At 35.0% G+C, this 15,615-nt stretch overlaps 1 protein-coding gene across 1 annotated transcript in view; it reads right to left on the bottom strand.

Annotated features, from left to right (window-relative positions):
* Positions 1–15,615, bottom strand: part of LOC126965168 (uncharacterized) — a 320,537-nt gene that overhangs the window by 9,980 nt on the left and 294,942 nt on the right. Inside the window, exons 11-19 of the mRNA XM_050808616.1 lie at positions 13,491–13,585; positions 7,320–7,553; positions 6,296–6,437; positions 5,579–5,730; positions 4,460–4,569; positions 3,292–3,452; positions 2,166–2,426; positions 1,438–1,649; positions 857–1,040 (exon numbers count right to left, since the gene is read on the bottom strand). Coding sequence (XP_050664573.1) covers positions 857–1,040; positions 1,438–1,649; positions 2,166–2,426; positions 3,292–3,452; positions 4,460–4,569; positions 5,579–5,730; positions 6,296–6,437; positions 7,320–7,553; positions 13,491–13,585 — 1,551 coding nt within the window. The remainder of the gene's footprint in view (positions 1–856; positions 1,041–1,437; positions 1,650–2,165; positions 2,427–3,291; positions 3,453–4,459; positions 4,570–5,578; positions 5,731–6,295; positions 6,438–7,319; positions 7,554–13,490; positions 13,586–15,615) is intronic.

The following is a 15,615-nucleotide window of genomic DNA, read 5'->3' as shown; positions in this document are numbered from 1 at the left end:
TTGAAATTCATAAATATATTCCACTCTCTTTATTCTTAATTTCAAAATAACGATTTTCTTATTTTATTCGCATTGCCGTCATTTAGTTCACCATCGCTACGCTAATCAATCAATATGTAATGTTGCAAGTGTAATTACTGTAGAATGTAAGCGATTTTTTTGTTTTCGTCTTTTATAGGGCGTAGTGTACGCATAGAAATCTAAATAAGTAAACAGCAGCTAATTAAGAAAACCTTTGGGCCTGATTAATATAATATGCAAATCGAGTTCGAACATATTAATTTACGAAGGAATTTTCTAAAGGGAACTCTTAATACTGCTTGCTCTAATGCCCTTCCAATACCTCTGATGTTGCAACGGTCGCTTTGATTACTTTCAGGTGTAAAAAAAACTACGTTTAAAAACCGACTTCAATAACTGAAAAGTATAAAATAACTTAATAAAGAGTTAATTTAATACACCTCTTATGCAAACCTTATACCTTTAATATTAATTTTTATTAATATTAAAGTATAAGTGCTAGTATTTTTACTAGTTATTGATAGGTTTTAACTCGGTGCCTGCCCGCTTGGGTTGTTTTGTTCTAGACGAACATATCCGGCTCAAAGGTTTCTGCTATTAAATTTATCTTGGAATATTATTCACGTAAACAAAATTATTCATAAAATTAAAACTATTGGGCCAAACTATGTAAATTTTTTTTTATATCACGAAATGGCAAATATTCTGCAACAAACTAGGGATGAATCATGTAAATTGGACCATAAATCTCAGTGTAATCGGTGTACATACATAAAAAATCCGATCGAATTGAGAACCTCCTCCTTTTTGAAGTCGGTTAAAAATGAAAACATACCAAGGTTAACAGCAAGAGAGACGTCCATTCTAAGTCCTCGTTCAACAGCATGTTGTGTCACTACTAGGGTATGCAAGTAGGAGTTGATGATGAGGGGAGCATTCATGTCAGCCTTGCGTTTATCTCTTGAGGATTCACACAGCGTCCACTGAGTTCCGTTGTTGTCTGTGTAACTGTCTTGTACCTGATAAGAAATTATACACTACTATTCAGAGCATATCTATTCATGTTTGTATTTTAACAAGCCAACATCTCCTGATGTTGCCTCGTGTAGAGGCGAAACACGTGTCGATTTCATTTTGTGAAACTTAGCCGAATTATGTAACGCTAAAGTTATTCATTTATAAAAAATAAATTCAAAACAAAATACTAGTTTTCTTTTTTCGATTTCTCGAAATTATAACGAAATATTTTCTCAGTTAGTATATAATATTAAATAAAGTCATTTCAAAGTTTATTGAATTTGCGCAATTTGAGATAATTTAATTATTGGAATTAAAAACCCTGTATTATGAAGAAAACAACAGATAGCTACAAATAAAAGGACTGCATTATTTATTTTGTGTAACTTTAAACTATACCTCAATCCAACCCTGGCCATCTCCACAAGTGTCCCCTGGTCTGGCAAGTGTAGTACCCGCAACTGTCAAAGAGAGGGTGTACCCGTGCGGCGCGACCAGTCTCGTGCTAAGGAGCGAGCGGGGCGGGGCAGGGCCGGGCCAGTTCGGTGCCGACACTCGGCCGGAGCGGACGTCTCGCAGCTCCACCACGTGCGATATATTGACGAAGCTGACTATATCAAAAATGTTTTTATGCAATATACTATCAAGTCTTTTGAAACTTTACCTGTACTAAAAAGGTCATGCTAATGTTAATAAAAGTGGTTCCAACAAATCGTAAAACGAAGGTTTCGAAATAACTATTGTTAGAAAGAAAAGAAAACCGTAAAGTATTTCATTTTAAAATTTTATTCGTTAGTAATACTAACTTAAAAAAGCTGATGAGAAAGCTCATAGTCGCTCAGAGGTTATGCTCGGAGTTTCCCTGTGAGAACGAATCACAATTGAGGAGATCCGTAGGAGAACCAAAGTTACCAACATAGCCCAAATGATTGAGAAACTGAAGTGGCAGGTAGGCCCCCACAAGTTGAACCGACGATCTGGTCAAGATCGCCGGAATACGTTAGATGAGGGCAGCGCAGGACCAATCGTCGTAGAGGCCTTTGTCCAGCAGTGGACGTCTTCCGGCTGATGATGATGAACTTATAAAATTGGCTATCAAATATATTTATTCATTAAGTTATCCTCACCGGTTTTGTAATGCGCCAAAAAACCGATGCCAGTAACATTTTCTGCAGTCTTCAACCGTAGTCTCATAACTTCCGATATCGATACAAACAAGCAGTTAGTCAAAACATTTGGGTTCACGAACGGCTGAATTGGTGGGTTCTGAGAGTCAACCTGAACTGTAAGAAATGAATCTTCAAGACTTGTTGTGTTGAACGGCACTCCGTTTACAAATGTGCCATATCCAAAGTCGTAGAAGCTGATGTTTAGGAAGACACGTTTACCTGGAATATTATGCGTAAATATTAATTAGTATGTAAGTATACTGCGACACTGGTAAAATATTTGAAATGATTTCCGGAATTGTAAGAAAAATCTTTTAGTACTGGATAAAGGAGATTTAGTGTGAAATTGTAAAAGGAATTATTAGTTTGAACATATCAGTAAAGCAGCAGATACTTGCAATTTTTTCAAGTGATAGATGAAATTTTCCGAAATAAAATTCGAAATCCCAGTTCATTGTGCGTCTACGTAATTAAAGCGCATATCAGCAGTAGCAAAGGCACAAGAATTGTTACAGATTGCTTCTTGTTGCATACTTCTAATATCATTGCACACGGCAAGTAAACTCGAATATTTACGCACTTTTTTTTAAGGTATGTCGTATCGTCCCCGAAACACCGCACAAGGAACCTCATTCCACAGCTTTGAGTACGTGGAAGAAGGCTCCTTGAATACCGCACTGTGGAGAGCTGCCACACATCCAGATGGTGGGGATAATATCCTAACTTGTGGCGTGTCGTGCGAAGATGGAATTCAGCGGCAGGCATCAGGTGAAAAAGTTCTTTGGAACACTCCCCGTGATAAATGCGGTAGAAGACACACGATGAAGCGACGTCTCTACGCAACGCCAAGTGATCCAGCCGTTCACAGAGCACTGGATCCCGACAATTCGAGCCGCTGTGCGTTGCAGGCGGTCAAATGAATGTTATAACAGAATTACGTGGGATTGATTTACTAGTTTAGAGTAAGTACCATTCTATCCCAGTGATAACAATCAAGGAGAACGGGCGGTGGATACCTCGTACCATTGGAAAACTTGTCAGCTTTTTGTTTCTCCTGTAATTTATAAACGGGTCTTCAACTCACCTGCGGGCGCTAGAATGTCAATAGTACAATCTAGATCTGGAAGAAGAAAGTGTGGGTAGTTAGGACTGCTTATAACCCCTTCCTTGGCAGTGTATGTCTGTTCTGGACAGCCCTTCAGCTCCACCGCGCGCCATTTCAGCAAGAACCCTGTACCCTGGGTACTGGAAGAGAAGACTGTTTTAAAATATTTTAAATTTAAGATTAGGATTTAGGTTTAGGGCTTGTTTTTGTTATCATGCAATTTTTTCACACAATTAATTAATCATTTACACATTAAAAAAATTTGCGTGCGTAGAAAGTGCACATGTCAGAAGTGAAACCTGCATTGTGCATGCACGTTGCTAGGAAGACATATGATTTCAACCGATATTACATTACTATCATCGCTACCATATTTATGTTCTCCTGGTGTCTAAGTAGAAAATACGTCGTGCGCATGCCGTCAGAATATATAAAGGTATACTCGCGTCATATATAAGACAATCTCTTCTTCAATTATGATCGCCTGGTACCAAAACACTGTATAATGCATATATGTATATCTCATTTTCTCCCACGTTAAATCTTATGAATTTAGTGTCTGTCTCTTTTTACTGTCTCGCTTTTTCGTTTCATCGACTTTCAAATTACAACGATGCTAAATAAGTTTTCACTTCAAAAATACTAATTACTTTATTCGGTAGCGTTCCAAGCTGCCACACCGCGCGATGGCGCACGAGCCATTCGTGTCTTACCGACGCCAAGATCAACGAGCTCGGGTTAAAAAATAAAATTTATTGCTTTTGAAGTGATTGGGCTTGTTTATAAAAACGAACGTCGATGCTTTTGTTTTTAAACAAGCTAGCGCTTTGTTAGATAACATAAATAATAGATACTGCGTATTTTAAACAAATTTCGTATAAAGTAGGGCAGTCATGCATTGTTTATGATTTTTTTAGATTTACCTACAGATTACATTTCGATTATTACTAATGAATGTAGTAATTTTGTATAACTAAAACATACTTGAAAGTTACTAATTAGTAATAGATTATAGGACGTTAATTTATATATTATAGCTAGTAAACTGAATGCAGTTCTTTATATTTGCATAAACCAATCCACTAATGTCAGGTGCCGTCAACTTTTAACCCTTTGCCTAGTCTGGTCGTAAAGTTATTATTCTCACCTGTAATCAGAATGGAAATGTAGTACAGCCTCGTTGGACGACGATACCCACTTTGTCTCTCCAACGGTTCCGCAGTATTTCGAATGTTTGGTAGTGACTCCATCTCGCAACTGAGGGTTGAGAAGAAGTACCTTAGTTTATTATTTTTTATTTTCAAGAAGCATTTATATTCAAATTCAAATATTTTTATTCAAAATAGGATGTGATATCACTTATTGAAAGTCAAAAAACTACCACCCATTCCAAAATGTATGCCTCAGACCTGAGAAGAATGGGCGCAACAAACTCAGCGGGCTTTTTTTCATCGAATAAATATGTTTACAAGTAATATTGTACAATTAAACTTATTATTTAATAGCCTGAGGGCGGTCACTCCATTACACATAACATTACACATAAAATTGACAATTAGATTCTGTAAATAAATAATACAATAATAATAATAATAAGAAACAGGGTAATAGAGCGTTTTACGGCCGTAAATATCACTATATAGTCTCTTAACGCAGTATCCAAGATTAAAATATATAAACTCTAGAATGTTCAATGTTCAAATATATTATGTAATACAAATGTGGGTAACATAAAGGTATTATTATATACCTTTTAATAAAACACTTTTTAGAGGATTAAAACGCGTGTAATTGTAATTGTTTTTACTTATATTTTGCGTTAAAGTTACATCTTAATTATTATTATAGTTAACCCGACGTTTAAAGACCTTTCTGGATCTCGTTTTCAGGGGAATCTAATAAGAGGTGGGAAATAAAAGTAACTAATTTAATACCTACAAGTATGCTTATTCTTTTCTAATTTATTTTTATTTAGAAATTGAACATCAAAATTAACACTGATGAAAAAGTAAAACAAGACCATCAGCCCAACCCAAAATACAATAGAAGAAGAATAAATACTTAAATATTTTTTTTCTCTTCTCCTCTTCTTTAGGTTTATGGACAAAAAAACAATACAAACGTGCGTTAGTTTAAGAAAGACTTTTTAAAAATACTTCATCTTATTGCGTTAATTTTAAGTTAAATCATTTTTTCCGTTTTCTTCCCGTATTTTCATTTGGCTACTCTTGTACAACATAAAGAGTATTAAATAATAAAATATCACCTCAATATAGTCATATAGGCAATCGGTCTGATACTCCAGCTCGAGGGTTTGGAAGACGAACACCAGTCTCGTGTCTAGAGGCCCCTTGATCATGGTGTAGTAATCCAAATCGTTATCGTACACGGCAGGGTGATTGAGGCTGGTTATAATGCCTGGAAAATACGAAAGAAATCTCTTGAGACTTGACTACAACAAAAGTTAGTAAGTAAGAAAATCGTTAAACTAAATATAAATTTAAAGAAAATATGAAGCTTATTTAAATTAAGAGAAGAACAAAAGAAAATCATACAAAAACACCTCTGCTGCAAATCTTATACCTTTAATATTAATAAAATACTATTATTTGTATGTGCTACATAGGTACCCTATCAATAGTGTACGGTTTGAAGTCGGTGCCAAGCCAAATGTAATGGCAGGTACCTACACTCTCCACGCGTGACTTTGAGCGAGATAAAAAAGCATAAAAGGCATTTATTTTCTCAAAATTGATTCCTTAAGAATTCTTTTTGATGTCATTTCTAATATACTAGATACTACCACCGCTTCGGAAACAAATGGCGCTCTGAGAGAGGAGATATTTTCGTCTAGAACCAAACAACCCAAGCGGGCTAGCACCGACTTAAACCTTAAAACTTAAAAGAAAATAGAGGCACTTAAAGAAGAAGGAGAAAAATAATGCAAACGAAATCTCATTTTTTTGTTGAAGTTTCAGCGCACCCTCAGTTCCTTCGATAGTGTTGTTCCTGATAAGGTTCTCGGGGTTGAGGCGTCGTTTGCACACGTAGCCTCCAGTTACTGAGCACCTGTGGAGTGTCCAATACAGACCGCTCGGCTGTGATGGAACTGGTGAGCTCTTCCACTGAAAGCAAATTTTCATTGGGTTTTAGCGAACCATTGGTGTACGTTTTATTGCATATTATTTTAAAGTTAGCTCTAAATGAGTGTTATTTGTTCATCGCTCTAGAACCATCTAGTTGACTGTTACAGCTTGCTGGATCTTATAATATCTTGTCCCCCATTTTTTTCGCCTTTTCTGCTTCGAACTAGTATCTCTATTGTAAGCTGTGGCAATCTCTAAGTGGGTCTTCAATTTAACTATAACATGTTTGTATCTCATTTTGTTTAGTTTAATATCGAATAATCGTAACCTGTTGATTGTCCTTAAATAAATAAATAGATAGATATTTTTTTCCCAAAAAGATCGGTCAAAACTTTAGTCAATCCCTATAATTTGAGGGATTCTCATTATCATTTGTATAGTTAGTTCTTCTGAGAGATGCTGGCGTGAAAACAGTCTACGTTATAGTTTTTTTTGCATGCAAATAATTATGTTATTAAATTACGCAGCAAAATATTGAAGAAGAAAAAAAGCGAGAGCCCATCTACATATTGGTCGTTGGGTGGAGTATTTTCACTACCTATAAGATGGCAAGAAGTCATCGAACAAACTGGTACATAATACTAATATGCTGTAATTAAATGTAAATAAACTTTGATAAAACAAATATAAAAAATGCATAGAAACTTTTCCCCTTACCTATTATAAAGGAGTATTTAATTGCAGATTCTCAACACACATCTTTCTGAACCGGTACTTAAGTGAGTTAAGTAAAATAGTGATATGTGGGTTGTTCATTTATGTGGTAAATTTATTAGCACTTGAACATTAATAGATGCTCTAGGCTGTTACTATACAATTCACTCATGTCAAACATTATATTGATTGTGACTGATAACTCACTTGGATCCCCAAACACGCGTTATCCAGCTCCTCAGTGTCGTTATAAGGTGGCCATGCATGATATCCTAAAGCGCTTCCATCAATCCAGCTAAACTCATCATCCTCTATACGAGCTCCGAGCCAGTAGATGGTTCCAGCGCTGTAATCGCTGCTTTGCCTGATTCCGGTCACGATGAATCTTTCCTCGTCAGGAGTGTGGACTGAAGCTAACACCATGTTCAGACCTTCGCAAACCTGCAGACAGAATATTATTATAAAACGTTTATTGCTATTTAAAATTTGGCATTTCGTGCATTAATTTTTTTGCTCACCAAAAAGATTATGAAACTGCAAATGAAAAATAACAACGGGAGGTCTTTTAAGGGCAGTGTCAGAAGTTTAAGCATTATAGCTGTCGCACCAATCTCTATTCGTGTTTCTCTTCAGCACAGGGTGTCACCTATGTCAGCCAGTTTAGTGTCTGCCACTGTACTGCGGCATCTTTTTCTGCCACCAAACACCATTTGGGTATCGGTTTGAACGGTGCCATAATTACTGATAATAACTCCAGGTGTCGAGCGACACCGTGGTGGTTTAGGATTTTGGGATTTCAAATTTTCACAACTTTGCAACTTAACTCATTGCGAACCGTGTATTTGAGTGTGATTCCTCCTGCCCATCGTAGCATTTCTGTTGTATGGAGATTTTGCTCATGCGTCTCTTTTGATGACCAGCTATCGCTATCATAAAGTAGCGCAGGTCTAATAGATGTTTTATAAACCTCGCCCCTTAGCTCTTATTGTCATTCTAGTGTCACACAAGGCTCCAGTCAAGGTACGCCACTTATTCCACCCTGCCGTTGTCCTATGAGGCACGTCATCTACAATTGATCCATCATCTGAGAAGTCATCAAAAGCTTGCGCGACATTAAAAATACCGTGGACTGTAGGTATGTCCTGTGTTCTGTACTTTGTACTGTGTTCAAACTTTCTTCTCTTCAATATGCTTTACCTTCCTACCTTTTTCATTAAGCTCAAAAACCTATAATCGGGTATAAGTCTTTGTTTTGATTTAGATCTTTTACAAGACGTATAAGCCTGCAAAGTTTTATTTATATTAAATTAACCAATAAAGTTTAATAAGGCAGGCTCACTTACGCCTGCCAGATATGGACTTTAGACCTTAGGAAACTTGGAAAAAATTAACGTTTTTCAGAGAGGAATTAAGACAAGTTATATAGGGAATAAGACTAAGAGACAATTAGTAACATTACAGTAAGTAACAAAAGCAAGGCAAAAAATGTAGCTTTATGTAAATGTTACTTTTTTTTAAATAAAAATGTAACGCAATAATCAATTATACGCATTTCAATCCATTAAAAGTGTTTTATTTAAACGATAGATCCAAAGAGCGAGCAAAGCATTAACGAACATCTTAGGTTCTCCAACTGTGCATTTTCTTCCACCGCGGGCGTAGTACTTTATCTACTTAACAATTCATTTCATTCTTTAGCTATCGGGGGTGGCTTAGTAATTAAACTTTGGATGTGGATATCAGATATGGACCTACATTACCAAAGTGTATCGCCCGATTTTGTTATCATCTTCTCTGGATTGCATCCCCTGCTGTTGTAGTAAATCTATAGACATATTCATGTACAAATTGTTATAAATAGCACGCTTTGTGATAAGCTTTTTACTAAAGGACAGCGATATAAAAAGTGTAAATAGTTTAATATCAACATAAATGATATTCCGCAACCCTAAGTATCAATACTAATAGTCTGCTCAACGAGCTCAAGCAAATTGGAAGAGACCTTCACGGACGGTCGTTTGAATAACAATAGGGTTGCCACTTACAACTGATTATATCTATTTATTCGATATAACATATTCTGTGAAGACTGTTTATTCAGTTGGCATCTTTTTTTATATGTAATGATTCATAATTTAGCTTAGGGCTGCCACCAATGCATATTATATGCTTTAGAATGAAACTATTTATCTAACATTATAAATTAATATAATGGTAGATTTTGCTCATTTTTTAATTTCGTTCGAACATAGATTGGTTGTTTTATAATTTACACTAATTTTATTTAACTATTTCACACATTTAGTTATAAGACCTTTGTAACTTGGCAAAATTAAGTGGAATATTGTAATTACCACTTGTGAATCTAAATAAAAGTATTATCCTTTTTTAAAGTTAAAATGGAAAATAATAAACTGATATTTTTAAAGTTATAACATAAAAAAATAAAAAATTAATAGCAAATTCTTTGTTATACTATCAACACGATCTATGATGTAATAACCCTAAACTAAAAGGTGTTCCTTTCTTTTTAAGTATTGTAGTAATTTAACATTTGTATTGTTATTTTTTCTTTTCTTTATTTAATGTTAATTGTTCATATCTCTTGTAATTGTAAAAAAATTGGTGGCAGTTTTTCGCAAATAAAAAATTATTATTATTATTATTAATTTAAAAATAAGCGGGCATGCGGCTAATATTCACATATAAACTTTTTAAAGTTTAAGTGCTTGTTTATTATATTTTTAACCGACTAATAAAAAGGAGGAGGTTCTCAATTTATCGGTATTTTTTTATGTTTGTTACCTCAAAACTTTCGACCGATTTTGATAATTCTTTTTGAAGTCCGTTGTTTTTTTTAATCCAAATACTATCTTATACCTTCAATTAATTTAAAAAAGCATATCGTTTACAGTATTTGTTGAATTTTATTCTATTAACGAAATATTAGATCACAATTCACAACCACACACAACACTTTGGATCAAGGTAGGTAACTCTAAGTCAAATATTATGTTTATTCTAATAAGTTTAATATAAGTACTTTAGAACCGTCAAAATCTAAATCCAAAATCAATATAAAAGACTTAAAGTTTTCGAATAATTTTTTTATTACTATTTAGTTATCAAATACAATTTAATATTGGTTGACACATTTAATGAAATGCTATATGCATGCATAAGCATACTATTTATAAGAACTTTCCTCCAGTCTATTTTATAGTTAAATTTCAATATTAATGAAGTCATCCGCAGGACATTTGCCGCTCTTAATAAACCAGTTGCTTAAGAGTCAAATAGTATTATTCGCGGAGATGGCAAGCGTCCTGATGGAATGACGCTTGTGGCTTGGTCACGTGGAAGGGCGCTGGTGTGGGACGCGACTTACGTTGGTTCTAGGGTTGCTGCTTCGACTGTCGAAGACATCAAGCGTCGCAAATATGTCGGTGTCAGTCAGTCATACACCTTTTTGCTTTTACTGTCGAGACACTTGGCCCGTGGGCCGCGAAGAATGTACAAAGTACTATCTTCGCGCTTCAATAAGGCTACTGTAAACCCAAGCGCTGGCAGCTATTTCGGTCAACGGATCAGACTAGCTATCCAACGAGGAAATGCTGCCAGTATTCTTGGCACGCTTCCCCGTAATGATAGTTTTAATATTATGTAATCATAGTATTGTATATATAGTTATAAGATTTGTTTTGTTTGAATAAATGAACTAATTCTCAATTTCAATAACATTCAACAAGACAACCCTATAGAAATCTTGTAATACATTCAAGAGACAAAGTTGGGACCTGAATTGTCACGTTGTTATCCATTCAACGTGTCTCCAACTTTGAAATCGTATTTTACGAATGACATTACATTATTGTTTTATTAGCGGTGTCAGCCCTGGATTCTACCGCTCAAATATTTTATTATTCTCGTTGAATTTGGTACATTTCAATATTATTACATCGTTTTAACATAATGACTTTTCTATTTAGCTAGTTATAAATATATTAGTATTATTATTTATGGTACTTTACTACTATATGTATTACTTGAAGTATGAGGCCTTTGTGAAGCAGTGGACGTCTTCCGGCTTATGATGAATAAGAAAAATATATTTTAATGTTGAAAGATTCAAATTAAAATATTTTTATTTGATAATGAAATCACCTTATGAAAGGACATTATTAAGAGTCAAGCGCTTGAATTGAATGTTGAGTGGTGCAGATTATCTCACTCACGGCGATATTTCTAATAAATGTGTTTATTATAAAAGGTATATATGTGTGTAAATAGTAGTGAGGTGTGACGCTGAAGACATATGCAACAACTACGGTTAAGAAAAAGACGAAAGAAAATGTAACAGAATAATGTTATTTGGAACTTACGGCAGGAAGGCGTGATAATATTAATGCATTTAAACATATGTTTCATACATGATTCATCTGGATGAATCCATGGATTGATGCTGGATGATCAAATGGAAGTATAAAATTGCGTAATAGTCTTTGAAAGAAAGCGGATTGGCAGTATTAGCCTCGTTGAACTAACAGTAAGTAAGGCTCTCTTTTAAGAACCTACGAGTCAAAGTAGATCATCAGTGCGAGCAAATATGCTTGAGAAGTAAACCAGTGCTCGCTAGTGATAACAACCATCAATTGAGCCCCAAACGTATAAAATACAGTAAGAATATTAATCCCACGGAAGACCTTACACGTAAATATCGAACAACAAAAAAGTCAACCTTATTATTAGAGCATGACTAACATAAAAACAATTACCAAATATCTCTGAGCGGCCCTTCCCACCGTAAACCATAAATCTTTATTTTCCTAAATGCAAAAGTTGTTTTATGAACAGAAGAAAAACAGCAATATTAAAAAGCTTACTAACTTCGTGTCGAAGAGTTGCAAACTTTTCTAATAAACGCCTCGAGCCAGTTCGCGTTACCAATATTTTTTCCAGCAAATCAATTGAGGTGTGTACTTACGTAACTTTGGGGTAATTTTTTTGGACCATTTCACCAAAAGTCAACAAGTTTGAAATGAGTTGAAGATCTGTAAACTTTGTTTCATCTCATTTTGGATGATCACTTCATTTAGTTGTTTATTAGCTCTAAGTTGATTTGAATTAGTATCGATTTAAAAGCGCTTAATTGTAAGCCTATTTGAATAAAGTATATTTTACTTATCTAACAATACTCCATTTTATATGGGCTGAATTTTCGCTTTGTAGAGCGTTACCCCTTATTCATAATGATCCGCTAACTTTAAACAGCCGCTTAGGAGTGTTTTTTCTCATTCTGACTTAGGTCAAGAGAAGAAGACAGAGTGAGAATTAGCAATGCTTTAAGTTAGCAGACTATTATGAATAAGGGGGTTAGAATATGTCCATATTCTAACGCTTACGCTCGTGGCTTGAAGTGTTACCGTGCTTAAGAAGTAATTAGCTAATTAGCACAACTCTATCTCTTATTAGCAGTTTTCGGCAGATCCTATACCGCAGTTTAAAATTCTAATTCAAATTTATTTATTGGTACCAAAAAACCATTACATAATATAATTGGTTGGATCTTTCTTTTAGGTGACGAAACCTGTGTCAGATCCCGTTTTAGATATCTATAATATATAAAGTAGGTACCTACTTAACACTAATAAGGTGTGGGTGTGTGTGTGACGATGTGTGTGTATGCCTGAGTAAGTGTGCGTTTGTCTAAGTAAGTGTGTATGTAAATGTGTATGGTGTTCGCTAATATATTATATAATAAGCTTTATTAATACATCTATCCATATAAATAAAATTGGAGTGTCTGTAATATTTAATTACCCGTTTTTTACTACATGTATATGAATATATAATATACGGTACATACACCAAAATAACATTTTTTACAATTTTTGTCTGTCTGTTTGTTCCGGCTAATCTCTGAAAGGGCTGGACCGATTATGACGGGATTTTTATAGGCAGGTAGCTGATGTAATAAGGCTTTATTTTAGAATAATTCTTTTATTTTAGCAAAAATAAATGCAATGTCCAAGAAACGGTCTAACTCTAAAAATAATTTATATGGCAAAACAACGTTTGGCGGGTCAGCTAGTAACGAAAATAGTTCTTAAGATCTTATTATGTCAAAGGCAGACATAGACTGTTGTTTTGTTTACTTTAGAAAACATAAAAGGGCCTCTGTCTCCTCATAGTTTTTGGTCATTATCCATCTAGTTACAAGTTTTTTATATTCATAATAATGTTTCGATATATATTTACGTATTTACTAACAATTTTGAGTCATAACAGTTTATTAATTCAAATTATAATCCACTCGCATATTTTCTTATTTAGCTACCCTCAATAGTCGTAATATTTGGCTTAATGTGTAAGCATTACCTGTTTAGCTGTAGTCCAGGATACTCTCGGGTACCCGGAGAATAAATAGCAGTAGCCGTTGAACAGGATCTGCTTGGAGTCCATACAGGATTGCGCTGGAGAAAATAATTTAATAAAAATAAATAAATTAGGAAATATTCACGGCCCTTCTCGGTAGGCCGATGCTATACAGAACAACAGCTACTGTTAAGAAGGAGAAAGAAAACTACAGGGTTGTCATTTGGGACTTCCGGTAGGAAGGCTATATTAACCGATATGACTTAGGAACCATCAAGCTTAGAATGTTCTCCCAACATAAAGAACGGAAACACATCTTTTGACCCCTGGTGTTGCGGGTGGTTGTCCATGGGTGGTTGCATCACCACTTTTTTTTATATAAGAGGGTAAACGGGCAAGAGGCTCACGGGGTGGGGAGAGGTGAGGCAATCGCCTATGGACATCCGCAACAACAGGTGTCAAGGAATGCGTTGCCGGTCTTTAAGGTGGGAGTATGCTTTTTTCTTGAAGGTCCTTAAGTCGTATATAAGGCCGAGAAAACCGTAGCCGGTAATTGATTCCACAAAGTGGCTGTGCGAGGCAAGAAATTTCTTGCAAAACGCCCGGTTGTGGAATGCCAGACGTCAACGTGATGTGGGTGGTACTTTGCACGTATTGTCCGGTGATGGAATTCGGCCGCAGGAATCAACCCGAACACAACACTTTCCATCACGTGGTCCTCTTGCCCATTTACCCCCTATAATGTACTTATATATATAAAAAAAGATATTTACAGTTTTTGTTACAAAAATTATAAAATAAATACTGACCAGCCACTGTCAATAAGAAAATATTCAATAAATTTTCTTCTGTTATATGTTATGTTACACGCTTATATGATTTGTTTTGTCTAAGTGGGAGATTCATAAATTGAGCTCAACATACGATTAGTACAAATATAACAAACACATGTCCTTTGAAATTGATATCTTCACCTCTGGGATTATTTATTCAAATGAAATTTGTAATCAAAATTAATGGACGATGCGGGACTCGAACCAGCGCCTCTCGGATTCCATCCGAAGGCTCTTACCAACTGAGCCAACCGTCCGAGTGACGCATGGAACGTAAATCAATATAGATGTTACCGATTTTCATTATAGATGTTACCGATCTAAATTATCATACCCCGATCTGCTACAAAAATATAACCTATAGACCCTAAAGTCCAGAAGGATACTTCTTATGGCGTATCTTCTTGAGGCCTCCCACTCGTATCAGATTTTGATCAAAATCCAACCGATGATTCGAGCTCTTAAACAAAGAGTTTATTTTTAATAATAAATATTTGAGACGATGGTCATGTTATAGCAAAAAGGCATTTATTAAGTGAAGTGTCATCGATGTAAGAGGCATTCAGCTTTCAATGGAGTGACCCTCGTATCGAGTGTGCTTGGCTCAGGTCTTATGATGATATAACGCTGTCTTAAATACAAATAATATAAGATCAAAGAACGGTTGATGAATGACTTTTGTATTTAGATTTTCGAGTGACGTCATGAGGTTATCATTTCGTATTTATAATTTTCTTTCTTAAGGCGACACTAAATGCCAGCGACCTTGAGCGATATGACTTTATTAGCCAATATTTTCAAAATTCTTGCGTGGAAAACAGTTTATATGCTTACAATCCTCGTCATTCATCTGAATCGTCACTAATCTGAATAAATATACCTACATAAAAAAGTAAAGCTATAAGAATAACTTTTCTGAGAGTTGTACTAAAAAAATGCGTCATGCCATGCCAAAAAACTTATTTAACTGCAAGGAAATGTGGTAGTTCAAAAAGGCTCTGGAGTGAAAACTATAACCAACAGCAAGCATTAGAAACCTACAAATAAAACTTAAGTATATTTGTAACAGGATTAAGTAGTGTTCATAGCTCGAAATGCTATATTTTCACCAAAAAACTTGTCTAAAAACACCTTGTTTGCATGTTTTCTGCTTACTCTTTGCCTTAACACAGAACACAGAAGGCAATGAGGTATAGAAAAATACTTTACTTATACCACTTGTATTTTTAATAAAAACAACTGAGTTCGTATGTTAGAAAACGTCGAAAAGTACTGAGGTTGGCTGTATTTTCAGC

The sequence above is a fragment of the Leptidea sinapis genome, chromosome 1, assembly GCF_905404315.1.
Source record: "Leptidea sinapis chromosome 1, ilLepSina1.1, whole genome shotgun sequence".
NCBI classification, from domain to species: Eukaryota; Metazoa; Arthropoda; class Insecta; order Lepidoptera; family Pieridae; genus Leptidea; species Leptidea sinapis.
This window is presented reverse-complemented; position numbering and strand designations above follow the sequence as displayed.